The sequence below is a fragment of the Ammospiza caudacuta genome, chromosome 4, assembly GCF_027887145.1.
Source record: "Ammospiza caudacuta isolate bAmmCau1 chromosome 4, bAmmCau1.pri, whole genome shotgun sequence".
NCBI classification, from domain to species: domain Eukaryota; kingdom Metazoa; phylum Chordata; class Aves; order Passeriformes; family Passerellidae; genus Ammospiza; species Ammospiza caudacuta.
This window is the reverse complement of record NC_080596.1, coordinates 66,701,667-66,716,149: the sequence shown is the minus strand read 5'-3', so window position 1 is coordinate 66,716,149 and position 14,483 is coordinate 66,701,667. Positions and strand designations below refer to the sequence as shown.

The 14,483-nt window shown below is 39.2% G+C and overlaps 1 protein-coding gene across 1 annotated transcript in view; it reads left to right on the top strand.

Moving 5' to 3' along the window:
• DHX15 (DEAH-box helicase 15) overlaps positions 1-6,204 on the top strand; it is a 45,186-nt gene extending 38,982 nt beyond the window's left edge. The window contains exons 13-14 of the mRNA XM_058804384.1: positions 4,264-4,433; positions 5,639-6,204. Of these exons, the coding sequence (XP_058660367.1) occupies positions 4,264-4,433; positions 5,639-5,756 (288 nt within the window). The 3' untranslated portion in view covers positions 5,757-6,204. The remainder of the gene's footprint in view (positions 1-4,263; positions 4,434-5,638) is intronic.
• The last annotated feature ends 8,279 nt before the right edge of the window (positions 6,205-14,483 follow it).

Below are 14,483 nucleotides of genomic sequence, written 5' to 3'. Positions count from 1 at the left end.
TTGGCATGTTGTACTGTGTAGTATATTTGTAATTTGGTAATAAATTTACAGAACTATGTATAGATTATTTCTCCTACTTCTGTTAAGTAACTAAGCATACTTTATGGAAAAGTCTAAATAGGATAAATACTTTAGCTTACTGTTAGGTGGGGATCAAAGTAAGTCACAGGAATAGGTAACCCCTTAATGGAGGCTTATCTCTGATACCCATTCAAAGCTAAGCTTAGAACCTTTAAAGGGTTAATAGTAGCTGAAGTCACAGTGGTTAAAACTAAGCAAAAAATAGTTACACCACAGAAAGTAAGATAAGGCAACGATTTGGAAAAGGCAAATAAATGACTTCAGGAAGGGTCATCTTCCTCTTAGTGATTTTGTTTTCTATCAGTTGTCAAAAGCAACCTAGGTTTTCATCATTGTATTTTCAATCTAAGAACAGAACTGATAGTTGATAGTTTAAATCAGAATTTAAAGGTGGAAGCAAGTTCTGGAATATCTCCCATGAGAGAAGCTGCAAACTCTCTGGGCAGTCTCTTCCAGTGCTCTGCTACTGCAGAGTAAAGAAGTTCTTCTTCATGTTCACATGGAACTTCAATTCATTTCTGTTTGTTTCTTTTTGTCCTGTTGCTTGGCACCACAGAAGAGAGCCTGGCTCCTTCCTCCTGCCACCCTCTCTGCAGATACTGATTAGACACTGATGGGGTCCCTCTTCTCGAGGCTGAACAGGCCCAGCTTCCTCAGCCTTTCCTTGTAACAGAGATGCTCCAGTCCTTTCATCTTTATAGCCCTTCTGTGGACCTGTTCCAGGAGCTCCGTGTCTCTCTGGTACTGAGGAGCCCAGAACTGGGCACTGTCCCAGATGAGCTTCACTAGGGCTGAGTAGAGGGGCAGGATCACCTCCCTCCTGCTGCAGGCAGTGCTCTTCCTGATGCACCCCAGGATGCCATTGGCCCTCTTGGCTAGAAAGGTGTACAGATCAAGCTGGGGATCTTTCCTGGGAGATGTGACAGTCAAACACAGGCTATATATATCATGGTCACTACAGAGGATAAACGACCAATCCTGTACAGGAAGTTAGATGGCAGATGATTTGCCTTCTAATTAAAATCTCATTCCTGATGCTACTCAGTCTTTGGTGCTTATTTCTTGTATGGAATTATGTATATTTTGAAGTCTTTACATAATCAGGCTCCTACAATAATAGAATGGTAATAAAATAAACTTACGACACAAAGGTGGTCAGTGGTGCATTTAATAGTATTCATTTTGCTCTTTAGGAATGCAGAAGAGTGGTGTAAAACTTTTTAAATAGATTCAGAAACACTCTTGTGTGTGCTCCAAGCAGAAATTTTGGAAATCCAGGCAACTGCCAGGGTTCCTTTGGTGCATGCTAGCATTGGTTTATCAGAAATCCTTTCTCTAAACTGTCTGTCAAGAGTACTGAGTCACAATGTGTAACCTTAAATCTGAAAGGGCTGGATCTTGTGATACTGTTCCTGCTTTTGACCTTCCAAGTGCATTTGCATTTAGTGTTAGTGTTTGATTGAAGACCCCTGACTTCACCCTCTAGATTCCATGACATGATAGCTAAGAAATAAGCACAAGTATACTTAAAATTTCAGAGGAGGATGTGTAATTCTTAACAAAATTGTGCTGAGAATTTGAAGTGAAACTTTTTTTTCCTCTCGTGGCATGTGCCACTGTTTCCATTTGGGTTTGTCACGTTCATAGAAAGATTATAATTGTCTCTAAATCATCAGCCTTGTGGGCTTTTCAGGGGCTGCAAAGTAATCTGTTGCAGATACATGGGCTGGCTTGGCACTTAGCCATTCTTTCAGAGTCATGTTCAAATAGCCTAATTCTGTGGGGATCTCAGGGTTCAGGTATGTTCTGTAGTCTCTTGCTTACTACCACTACTCATCAGAAATGAACCCATTTCCTTGACATACTCTCTATGATCCTGTGATTTCTGTGGAAGCTCATGCTCTTTATACTCTGACAAACATCACAGAATGGGGTGAAAAGGCCCTCTGGAGGACACTTGGTCCAACCACCCCTATACCTACAGGCACTGATGATGCTTGCAAGCCAGACTTTCAGAGGAGAGATAGAAGCTGCCTCCCATTTGTCCTTGTTTGCTTTCTTATGTCAGCCTTGGTGCCTGCCTGAGCCCATTCTGCATTCTTTCAGCTCAGTGACCTGGCAGGCCACTTAAAAAGTGGAAGCAAGAATGGGCTCGGTCTTCTGTGCTGGAACAGTGCAGGCCAGGAATGAGCAGGAAAATGCAGCAGCTGGCAGATCACTGTGGCTTGCTCTGGAGCCACAGCTTCACTGTGTATTTCCCCACAGAGTTCCATCACTGACCCTGAAATTCTTTACCAAGGTGTGTGCCAGCAAGCACACTCTGTAGAAACAGCTAAAGAGGATAAATAGTGCAGCTCACTGTTACCTCAGGATTGATGCCAGTCACAATAGTATATATATATATATATAACCACCTAAAGGTCCTTGTCCCAGATATCAATGGTCTAAGGAAACGTTTTCTTTGTAATTTGGGGTTATTTTAATTCTTGTCCTTCCCTGGAAATTAAGAGCTAATTAAGAGATAGATTTCTGTAGCATTAATTTTTCTTTGAGTATGCTTCAGAATTATGCAAAGTCAATAAGAAACATAACTCTACCATTACAAATGACATGTAAAAGAAAATTGTATTTGGGAAAGGTAGAGTGTAAGACTTCACTGTTTTAATACATATGAGTGAGACTGAGGCACTAAAGGTAAATTGTATTGAATTTAACAGCACGCTTTTCTAGAATAAAACCTAAATAATGCATTGTTCTGTCCTTTTCTAGAAAGAAATAGAACAGGTAAAATAGATACTTCTGTATGCATGTGTACTTCTGATCTGAAAAATGAAATTGATTTTTAAACAAAACTTCCTTTGAAAAAAATTGTGCTCCTACAGCAAGGTGTGCTGTATTTGTGCTAGGCCTGTGACACATGACTGTCTAGTCTGGTTTGCACCTCTACTGCTATTTAATGTTACAGATGTTATATTGAGCTAAATAAAATTAGGCCTAAATCATTACAGACAGTGTGCTGTTAATCTCCATTTAAAGGAATGTCTTCTGGTTTCCCAGACTTGAAATAAACTGTTATCTCTCAAATCTTGTGTGACAAAATTTGCAAATTATTGAAGTATTTTGTTCTACTCCTAAAACATGTTCTGGATATTAATGTCATAACTTTTTAAAGTAACTCAAAGTAAGTAATTTCTTAGTAAAGAGATATTCTGGCTTAAAACTTTAGGTAGCTATTGTTTTAAAAGGCCTGGGGTTTTAATCTAATAGGTGGAATTTGCTCTTGACTTGGCAAAAAAAAAAAAAAGGTGAAATATACCTAGGAATTCAAGAAACCAAGGAAGTATACAGTCTATATTAAAGGAAAACAGCTAATGATCTTATTATAAATGTCTTTTTTGACGTCTTTCAGCCATTGCCAACCTTTTTAATCTTTTTACTCTGTGTGTGTGTGTGTGTATATACATAATGAGAGGAGGTTATTTTCAGCTACTGGTATCAAAGAGTTAATTTTAGTTACTTGTTCTGTTAGATTAGCTGTTGGTACAGAGGATATCATTCAAAGGATAACTGTTTGCTTTACCAAATCTTAATGAGCTGGGTATCGGAGCATCTTGGCAAGGCAGGCATTATTCCCTTTCATAGAGCAAGAAGTCAGAGGGAGGTTAATTGATTTTCACCAAGGTCACAGCACAGGTGTGTCGCTGAACCTACATTTTCCAGCTCTGAAGCTCATGCTGTAGTGAGACCTCTTTCATAAAAGGATAATGTTGTGGCTTACTGGCCCTACAGTGGCTACTGCAGATGAAATGCCTGAAGCAGATGTCTGTTGTAGAGCACAGCTGACTTTGTGTGATGTTGCAAACCTGTCCAGTGTGTGTTCCCTTCCTTTGTGTTTGCATTGCTGCTGTTGCAATAATGATTATTCTCTTTGGGTGATAATTATTTTTGTATGTTGCTTGAATTGTGTATTAGAGTATACATGTACCACGGTAGATAGCACAAACATCTGGCATCTTGATTGTGTCTATAAAAAACCTTGAATACTTGAAGTGGTCAAGTGCCAAGTTTAGATGAGGTTTCAAAGTTGGGTTTGTTTGTTTTGTATAAAACACTTAACAAGCAGCTTGAAATTGCTTCATTTAAAAATTGCCTGTGTTAATGGGAAAATGTCTTTTTATTTAGGTGGCACATTTGGAGCGAACAGGGCATTACTTAACAGTGAAAGATAACCAGGTGGTGCAGTTGCATCCCTCCACTGTTCTTGATCACAAACCAGAATGGGTGCTGTATAATGAGTTTGTCCTTACAACGAAGAATTACATCCGGACATGTACAGACATCAAGCCAGAATGGTAAGCCAAAGTATTGCAACAATTATGATTACTGTAGAGTTCTTGGGGTGTTCTTTTTTTCCTTTTTTTAAGTTGAGGTAATTCTTTTCACTTTTCCTGAAGCTAGTTTTACAGAAATGGTTTGAAGAATGGCAATGGTATGGACTGAGATCTTGTAGATGACTGAAGGTTTTCTTTATGGGTACTTGTGCCTTTTTGTGGGTTTTGTGTTAGGCCTCTGATGCCTGGACTCTGTGTACAGCTTGACTTAAAACTAGTTACTTCAGTAAGCCTGGAGGTGCTTGGAGTTGTGAGGTTTGGGGGTATGTCCTAGCACCCACTTGCATACCTGAGTTAGTTAGGAGATACCTCAGTATCAGTGCTTCTGTTCTCAAGATCTAAGACTTCTTCTGTCTGACTTTTTCAGAAGGCTCTGAACAGTATTTCATGCTTTCTTAAAATTCTAAGGAAAGAGGTGATAATAGTGATACAGCTTCCCATGTTATGATACTTATTAATCAGCTAAATATATCAAGTCAGAAGCCTGAATCTCTGCACACAAGCAGAGATCTGAAGCATCTTGCCTGTCTTTAAGGTTGTACTTTATTTACCAGGTTGTAGTAAGCTCTGGGGACACAGGAAGTTCTTCAGTTGCTGTAATTTTACTGTTGTGCAGGAAGAGTTTAAAGATTCATAAGCTGGAAAACACAACATATATATTTATATTGTCTAGTAGTATCTTAATGGAAAATGTGTTTGAATCCCTGCTTAGAAATCTTGGTTCAACAAACACTGACCTAAAGCAGGATCCTATGGCCTTGGTTGTACTTGTAAGTTTAAAACAGCTGAGGCAGAGCTGTACTCTGACACAGGTGGTTGTTTGTGTACACTTCTGTGGCTCAGGGACTGACATTAAGCAGAGGCTCTGGCTGTGTGTGTTGCCATGGCAGGTACTGAAGCAGCAGCAGGAGTCTGTAAGGGGCACATGGCCAGACAGGAGCATCTCGTGAGACTCGTGTGCATTTTGCTTTCAACTTGGACACTTGCTCAGGATGGCACTGCCATTTTAAATGTGTGCATCTGTGTACATTTCAGTTAGTCTTAGAATTGCAGAATAAGCTGAAAACAATGGATAACTTTTGTGTCCTTCCTTTACAGTTGTAAAATTTCTGTAAAATGCATTTTAAAGTTTGAGTATTAGTAACAAGCTTCTCCTTTTTTGACAGGCTGGTGAAAATTGCCCCTCAATATTATGACATGAGCAATTTTCCACAGTGCGAAGCAAAGAGACAGTTGGATCGCATCATTGCCAAACTTCAGTCCAAGGAATACTCACAGTACTGAATTTATGCTTTGAACTGAAGTTATTCAGAGGACAGCTTTAAGAGATGAAAGGATTCAAAGTTCAAGTTGTGCTCTTCACTTTGGTTCAATAATGGCCTTTATTTGAAAGCTTTTTAATTTTTCTTTACAGTAAATATTCCATTCTGATTTCATAAATTAAACATTTATGCCTCCCTTTTGTGTTGACACTGTAGCTCATACTGGAAAAGCTAATCAATGTTTTGCAGTTTATTGAAAGTAGTTCTATATATAACAATGTTATAAGCATTTCTTTAGAAATGGTTGAAAATGCTTCTAAAAATGTGATTATCGACCATGGTATGCATGATCGTTGTAATTGTTGACATTCCTTTTAGAAGTTGTGAAATGTTACAACTTGTGCTTCTGTAGACACAATCTTTGGCTTCAGTACAAGGGTACTGACTTCAATAAAGTCTATTTATACTAATTTTGTGCCACAGTATGTCAGTATTTCTATTGTTTTGATTGTAATATGAGAAGCCCATTTAGTCTCCCATTAAACTGCTGTTTGATTGACATGGCAGTAGTTTAATGTTTTAATACTAAAAGTACAGATGTTTAAGCAGCACAATGATGATATAATATGATGCATACAATGTTCATCCCTTGCAAACTTGTTAAAATTATTTAAGAAAACTCAGAATGCATGCAGATGTGTTAGGAGAATGCTTTCTTCCAACATAGCCCTAAATATTTCTCAGACAGAACTGTAGTAGCGTGTCCTATAAAGTGAAGTGTGTGTGGCCAGGTAGAAATTGCTCTGCTGGGCAGTGTTCAGGTACTGTTTAGGATCAACACAAGCAATAGCATAAGTGACACTGTAGATCAAATCACACTGCACCATTGTAATTTTGTAGTGATTTTTGGTGAAATATGATTTGACAGCATAATCCCATGAGGAATTTATAGTAAAATTTGATCACAGGGCTGGAGCACCTCTCTTAGGAGGACAGGCTGGGAAAGTTGGTGTTGTTCAGCATGGAGAAAAGGAGGAGGGGACCTTATTGTGACCTTTAAAATACCTCCGGAGGTTTTAGAAGAATGAGTGAGGATTTTTACGAGGGCCTGTGGTAAAAACTTTTTACCAGTGACAGGGCAAGGGCAAGAATTTTACTCTGTTTGAATCTCAGATTGAGATTGGACATAAGGAAGAAATTGGTCACTTTGAAGGTGGTGTGGCATTGCAACAGATTGTCCAGGGAAGTTGTGGGTGCTCAGTCCCTAGAGTGTTCCAGGTCAAGTGGGATGGGGCTTTGAGCAGCCTGGTCTAGTGGAAGGTGTCCTTGCCCATGGCAGGAGGGTTGGAGCTAGATGATCTTTAAGGTCTGGTTGAACCCAAGCCATTCTGTGGTTTAATGTATTTGATCAGATTTCTGTTTTTCCCTCCCCATGGAATACACTGAGCTTTGGTCCTTCTGGCAAAGAGCAGCTGGATCAGCTCTTGCTGAAACTGGTTCCCTTAGGGAGAGAGCTGTGCCTCTGTAAGGCTGAAGCAAAAATAGGTTACATTTGCAGAGCTGATAACTAACCTCAGACTAATTTTAAGCACTGATGTTTGGGGTATCCTGTCCTATTTAAATCAGCAGTGGGCTATAAAATTACTTTGAATACTTGGAGGATTTTCTTCCAGTCACAACTTTTTTTTTAATTGCCATTTATATGATGGTAGGAAGTTTTGAAAACTTTGCTAGGACCTAAAATAGTAATAGTGAAGATAAAGATGTCAGAAGATTAAAATTTGAGTGGATTTATAATATGCGGTGGGACTTAGAAGTCTTTCTTGGGTTTGCTAAGTGAGAGGAAATGTTAGATGAGTCTGGACTTTGTTACCATACCAAACCATTTTCAGTAGGAAGGAAGGAAAGAGCTTCACTCTACATAAATTTTCAAATTGGGTTGTGTTTTCTGACTGCAGTTAGAAGAGGTTTTAATTTAAACAGGGATTCTGAACTCCTTAAGCAGCTTTTCAAACTAATATTCCTGAACGTGCAAATGTTGGTTTTGCAAATTGCTGCTCTAGTAGGATGACTTGGGCTGGATATGTGGGGCTGCCTGGTGACTTGCTTATCCTCGGTGTGGTGAGCAGAGGGAGCTGCTTTGTGCAGTGCTGAAAACTGGCTGCTCCCCAGGTAAGAGTTGCTCTAGTGTTTGTGTGCAGCCTTCAGCTGACGGTGTAGAACCACCTTCTGCATGACACTGCCTAGGTCTGGCAAGGGCCACAGACAGTTCTCTGCTTGAAACGCCTCAGGGACCCCAGAACCAGCTGGCATCACCTGCTCTAGCTTAGGTCCTTGGGGATGGGGGAGCAGATGGCTATGGCTGTGAGTGGAACTTGACACAGGAAAGACTTTGGCTTGTTTTTGGTGATTTTCTTTTTCCTTAAATTGTCATACCCACAAGCTCAGCTTGGGCTGTGACAGCTGACCTGGGCTCTCACTGTGCTGCTAGGAATGCAAATACTACTGGCCAAACTCACGTCCTCTGACAGCTCTGCAACCCTGCCACCTTCCAATTAAGCTGGTGACACCTGGGCTTAATTGGAAGGCTGGTGGTGTCCCAGCTGTCACTGGGGACAGAGCAGGCCGGGTGCCCCCACCCCTCCTGCAAGCAACGGGAGGCAGCTTTCCTGCTGGGATGCTGATGGAATCTGGGGGATAGTGCTTCAGCAAGACATGGAAGCCTTGGCACCTGGGGAACCTATTGCATTTGATACTTGTGTATTCCTGAAAAACACACCCCTGTATTGAAGAACTCATAAAGCACTTGCAATACTTGAGTTTAGGGCTAAAGTATTTTCTTACAGGGGACTGTGTGCTGTGTATGGAGTCTTTTGCTAAGAATTGAGTAGTGGAGAACAGCCCCAGGGTTGGAGTGGCTTTGTGCAGTCTGTTCTCTGCCCAGTACTGATCTCAGCTGAGGCCATTCAGGGGTTCAGGGCAGAAACAGAGACTCACTTAAATCACTGTGGAAATCTTAGAGTTACTGCAAATCTCACTTTGATGTAATTTTAGAGCCATATAGCAGTGGGAGGGGAGCCAGATGTCTAAGGAGTCACTACCTGTCTCTGAAGGAGTAATGACAGGGACAGCAGGGCTTCTTGAAGTAAGATGTTTCCTGAGTCCTACAGGGAAACTATCAGGAGCAACCTCTTTAGCTACTGCTGTCTCAGGGGTACAGATGCATGCTGAGAAACTTGGGTTTGAGAGTAGCTCTGGTTTTTTTTAAAGTTCAGTGTTGAAAGACAAAACCTTGTTCCCTTTTTTCTGATGGGAAAAATGTCAAAAAAGGTTGCCCAGAGAAACAAAAGGAGACCAAGAAGGAGGCATAGAAATTAGACTGCTTTATCTATGAGTGTAGGGAGGTTACTGCCTCCCTTTTAAACGTTAAAAATACTCAGAGCTCTGCCCGTCATCAGCTCTGGCTGCTTATACTTACTTGCACAGCATGCAGTCAGTAAATAAGGGGAAAAGTTAGAAGTCAAGTTTGCTGGTGTCAAATAGAAATTCAGCTTCTGTTCTGTGAAAAGCCACATCTGACTGCGTGACACTGGGGCTCTTTTTGCTGGTCTGTGGAGTGAGGGTTCCCAAATAAACTGCAGAGCTGCCCCCAGCAGCTTCAACATTTTCTGTTCTGCTGTGCTCCCTGCCTTACTGCCACCACTCCAGAGTGTTCAGACTGCTAGTCAAGGGTGTACATGTGTTTTGGAGTAGAGATGAACTGCTCCTTAGGATTAACTGGTTATCTGCTTTGGAACAATCTAAAAGGAAAAGTGATGTGTTGTTTACTTAGTGATCTTTTTGTCAGAGATATTCTGATGTTTTTTGAAAATATTTGGTTTGTATATAATAAACTGTTTATAATGTGGGACTTTTGGAAATACAGAATATGGATTTGATGACAGGAAAACGATACTAAGTGAAAGGAGTATATTTTTTGAAAAGAGGAAGTCTTCAGTCTTAATTGTGCTGCTGTGTAATACCTCAGAGCAGTAAAGGGCTAGTGTCAGTGTGAGACAATAACTGTGTTTAGGTTTGTTAGACACAGGTGGTTACTAATGGCTAAGTACATGTGGATAGGTACATACCTTCATTATGGAGATACAAAGAAGTGACCAGTTAATACTGTGTTTAGATTAGCACTTAGAATTTTTGACAGGGAGTAGAATAAATGGTGAGTCCATGCTTTGCTGTGTTCTGATGCCATAAAAGCCCCTGAACTCTTACTTTTGGGAGATCTTTATGTACTGCAGTACTAAGACAGATGCTGACGTTCCTTTGGGATTTATGGGAATGTCTTCATCCTTTGTACCTCTGCCCATTGATGGAAGGTAGAGAGCAGCTGGCATGGCCCAGCCTGGGTTGATATGTTCTGTATCACTGTGGTCAGTTTTGTCTGATCACCCCCTCCCTTTTTGGATCAGGGCTTGTGACACAGCATTGGTTTGTGACGTGTAACTTACATTCTGCACTGCTACATGGTTCATACTGAAAACTGCTCATTATTTGCCATAAGAAATGCAGTTTAAAGCAAAAATGCTGACATTAGCTTTCACCATTTGGTTTCATTTGAAAAGATACCATAGCAGAAGTCAAAAGGCAAAGAGTTTTCCTACCATCCAGTCCAGCTACAATTATTAATTTGTAATCAGATTGCTTTAGTTCATTGCTGAAAATGTATAGCAATAAAAAGCCATAGCACACCATAACAGTAGAAAGCAGAGAGTTATATTGTAAAGTACACAAATTTATTCACTTACTGTAGTTCGTGAAGATTAGACATTTATCTTGGTTTTAGAACAGCTGAGGGTTTTAATAATAAACATATTTTACTATTAGAAGTATAATCTTACTCTGGTAGTTTGTTGACCTTTCAAAATTATTTAACTTACACTGGTAGTTTATTGACCTAAATTTATTTAACCTTATGACTATGTATGTGACATTAGATTTATGTGAAGCAGAGGGAAAAATGGTCAGCCTAGTTCGTTTTTCTACTGGGGTACCTCTGACACTGGTGGCTTTGTTTTGGGGTATGTATGCTTCCTGAAACTGTTCCTAGAATTCAGCATTGATTCCCAGTAATACAAGTGTCTCTTGTTTTTAAGCTTCAAACAGGCAGCTTTAAAACCAGAATGAAACCATTATGAGAGCATTTGCCCCTCTCTTTTCCTTTCACAAATGACAAGCTTGGGCTGCCTCTTAATTGGAACTGATGTGTTTGAGATAAGTGGTTGGCATCAAGGAGATCCAGGCTTCCACTATCAAGGGATTAAAGTAAATATGGTAATGGCAGTAAAATAACATTCCTGTAGATAACAAGACTAGTTCTGCTGATTGTAGGTGTTTGATCTTGCAGTTTCAACTCGAATATAGTGGTTTCTCAGGAACACTGAATGTATGTTGGACAGATGATAAAATAATTTCATTTGTGTACATCTCAGCTCTGAGTGGTTCTTCCAGCTGTGAAAGCTATGCAGTAGTTTTGTTGTATAGAAAAATAAAACATAGCACAAATTAATGCTGATAATAAATACTTCTTGTGGCTTTAAACATGTGTTATTTTGGGTTGGTCTTATTCCTTTAGCTAAAGTAGCCCTCTTGCCTTCCATTTGAATTCAGTGTTTATTTTGAGCCTATTCCATTAATGTTCCCAGCCTCATTGCTTCCAGCAGCATAAACAATAAACACTTGGAGCATCAGCTCCTACCAGGCTCCATCGAGTGGAGGGTACTGGTGGATGTATTTCCTGAATGCTTTGTCTATTAAATATTCAGCTGTGCAGTCAAACCACTTCTTTTATTAGTAACCAGTTTTAACCTCAAAAATATCAACCTTTTCAGCTTTATGTAGATGCTAGTGTTTGCTTTAAAGACTCACAGACTTAATTTGACCTTTCAAACCTTAGGATAGTATCTTTGAGTTATTTCATTTTGCATGTTGAATAACAAGTAACTGATAAGCCTTTACTGTGACAGGGATGGTATCATTCTTTTAAAGAAATAAATGCCATTTGAACTCTTCCTGAAAGGCTTACAATTTGTACAGAAAGGTTTACAATTTGTGCAGCAGCAGCAGCAGCAGGTTTGAAGCAGTGTGAGTCACAACATGTTTATCTAAGCAGCTGTCCAAGAGGGCATTGACGGCTTTGTTCCAATGTGTTACTGGTTATACAATAAAGTGGAAGTAAACTCAAATTACTGCTACTTCTACATACTTTAAACACGTAATTTGATTAAGAGCAGAAGTCAAATAAAAGAGTTGGCAAGAATTTAAAATTCCAGTCTTGATGTTCACAATATGTACCCTGTTTGTTGAAAACTGACATTTAATATTCTGTAAATTTATGGACAATGAGCAGTTTCTCCTTGTAAGCAAGCCAGTGTTAAAGTGGTTTTGCTCTCAAGCTCCTTGCTGGACTTGCTACTATGTAAATCCAAACACTATTCAAATGTCTGTTCTCTACATTCTCAAGCATTGTCAAGTACAAAGTTGAACAGTAATGTGGAGGTTCTGACTCTTCTGCAGCCTACAGAAATCCTGCTTGTTTCTGAGGAGACTTATGGAAGAAAAAATGAACAGGAAAATCCCCCTTTGGGATCTCATTCATAATCACATTTGTTCTTCACAAAATAATTGCCTCTAATGGATATTATTTTTGCAAGTAATGTTTAAGCTTCCAAATGTTTGTCGTCTAATGGCTTGACATGAAACTAAAGTTTAGATCTCTCATTAGGTACAGTGAGGTCTCAGAAATTAATTTGCTTTTATTTTTAGCAAACTAATTTGATCATAAAAACAACTCTGTAAATGCTGGGTTTTCTAGACTCAGAGTAGAACTTCCTAAATGAGGAACAAAGTCAACAGCAAATATTTGTTCTTATAACTTAAAAAACTTCAACATTAAAAAACCTGCTTTAAAAAAAACAGTTTATTCTTTCCCTTGATTTTGGCCAATATGTAAAGAAAAGGACATGGGCATACAAGCTGCAAAACCATTTCTGGTATAAATGTGTTCCTAGGTTTTCTCCTAACAAGGTTTATTTTTCTTAATGGGCTCAAATGTGATGTCACTGAAGAAATTGAAACTTAGTGTTCTGTCAAAACCCTTTGAAACATCTATCAATTATTTCTGAGGCTTTGCTGCCTCTTTGTGGTATTTCTTGTGTAAAAATGGAATTCTTTATTGATCAAAGATTTTCTTGGGTTTGTGCAAAAGCCAGTTAAATGCAATTTCCCCAAGTTTTACTATGTGTGGCTGGGAGTCTGTTTTCCTCCCCCCTCCACGTTCCTTCCCATGTGACACAGCATGTAGTCCAAAGGAGTAGCTAAATATTGTTTGAGTCTGTAAAACAGTTTGTGCTGGGAAGGCGCTGCTGCTGTATCAATGAACTTTGAATAATGTGCTGAATTAGGTGTAGCCTAATTAGGTGTAGCCTTCTGCCTCCTGTAGCACTGAGGAGATCTCCTCACACCTTTCACTACATCCATCCTTAGACAACATCTTTACTGTGACCAATCAAATAATGCTGAGTCCACTCCTTTTTCATCACTCAGTACTTTGCTAATGAGCCAAATGTGCCCAGAAGCTGGCAGAATAGCTGGGGGGTGGTTCTCAGATGTAAAGATACTTACACTAGAGGCAGGGACTCATGACAAGCTAACCATCTTGATTCCTGCTAATTTGGGTTATTCTAGGGTTCTCCCCCCAGCTCTGATTAGTTACTTCATAACTATAATCATGCAAACATAATCACAGGAATGTTATTTTGGGGAAATTATAATCTGATAGGGCTTTAGCAATTTATTTACATTGTTAATTGGTGATGAGGCTATAAAAGTTATGAACTACCTCATAAGTTCATGCCTGCTGACATTTGAATGGCATGTATTCACTGGTTGTTATTTATAATTTTGGGGGTATTGAACTGATGGAGATTACTCATGTTGAAAAGCTGCTGGAAGGCCTGAACTAGGAATTAAATTATCATAGTGGCTTCATTTTGTTAACAGTCTCATTGAAAATATCTTGCTTGCAGGACAATCAAACTCATCAGTGTTCTGCTCTTCCACTTCAGTAGACAAAGTTTTAATCAGTGGCACACTTGATCTTGCAAAATTCAGGGAAAATAATTTCCTGCATTTTTGAGATGAGCAAAATTCATGTAATCTAGCTTTAAAACTCCTGTCACTTTTTTTCTTTTTTTTTTCTTTTTTTTTTTTTTGAATAATCAGCTTTACTTCATTCAGTTGCCTTTTTCATGTAACTTCAATTATCATGATGACCCAATGCTTAGATGGAATTAGCTCATGGATGAAGAGCAAGCAACTGAAACTGAACTCAGGCAAAGTGAATAATAGAGTGATGGTGAGATCTAAACATTTTGAGAAATGCACCGTTTTCTTGGCAGTGGAGCATTTTCAATTGGTCTTTGCATTTAGATGGCTTTAGAGAACCTTGTTACTCATTTCTGATGGTCTTATGTAGCAGCACTGAAAAAAAGTAGTTTTTTACTGTCCTTTTTTTTCCTTGGAGCTGCTGTCCTATCTTAGCAATCATCTAGCTTCAATTATTTTTTTAGCTTTTGGATGAAGCACAACAGTTTATGCAATCTTCACCATCTAGCAAACTTTAAAAAATGAGTTGCATTCCAGGCCTTGATTTTCTTCTTCAAAAGTTAAGGCCTGAACTCAGCTCTGGTACTGGAAA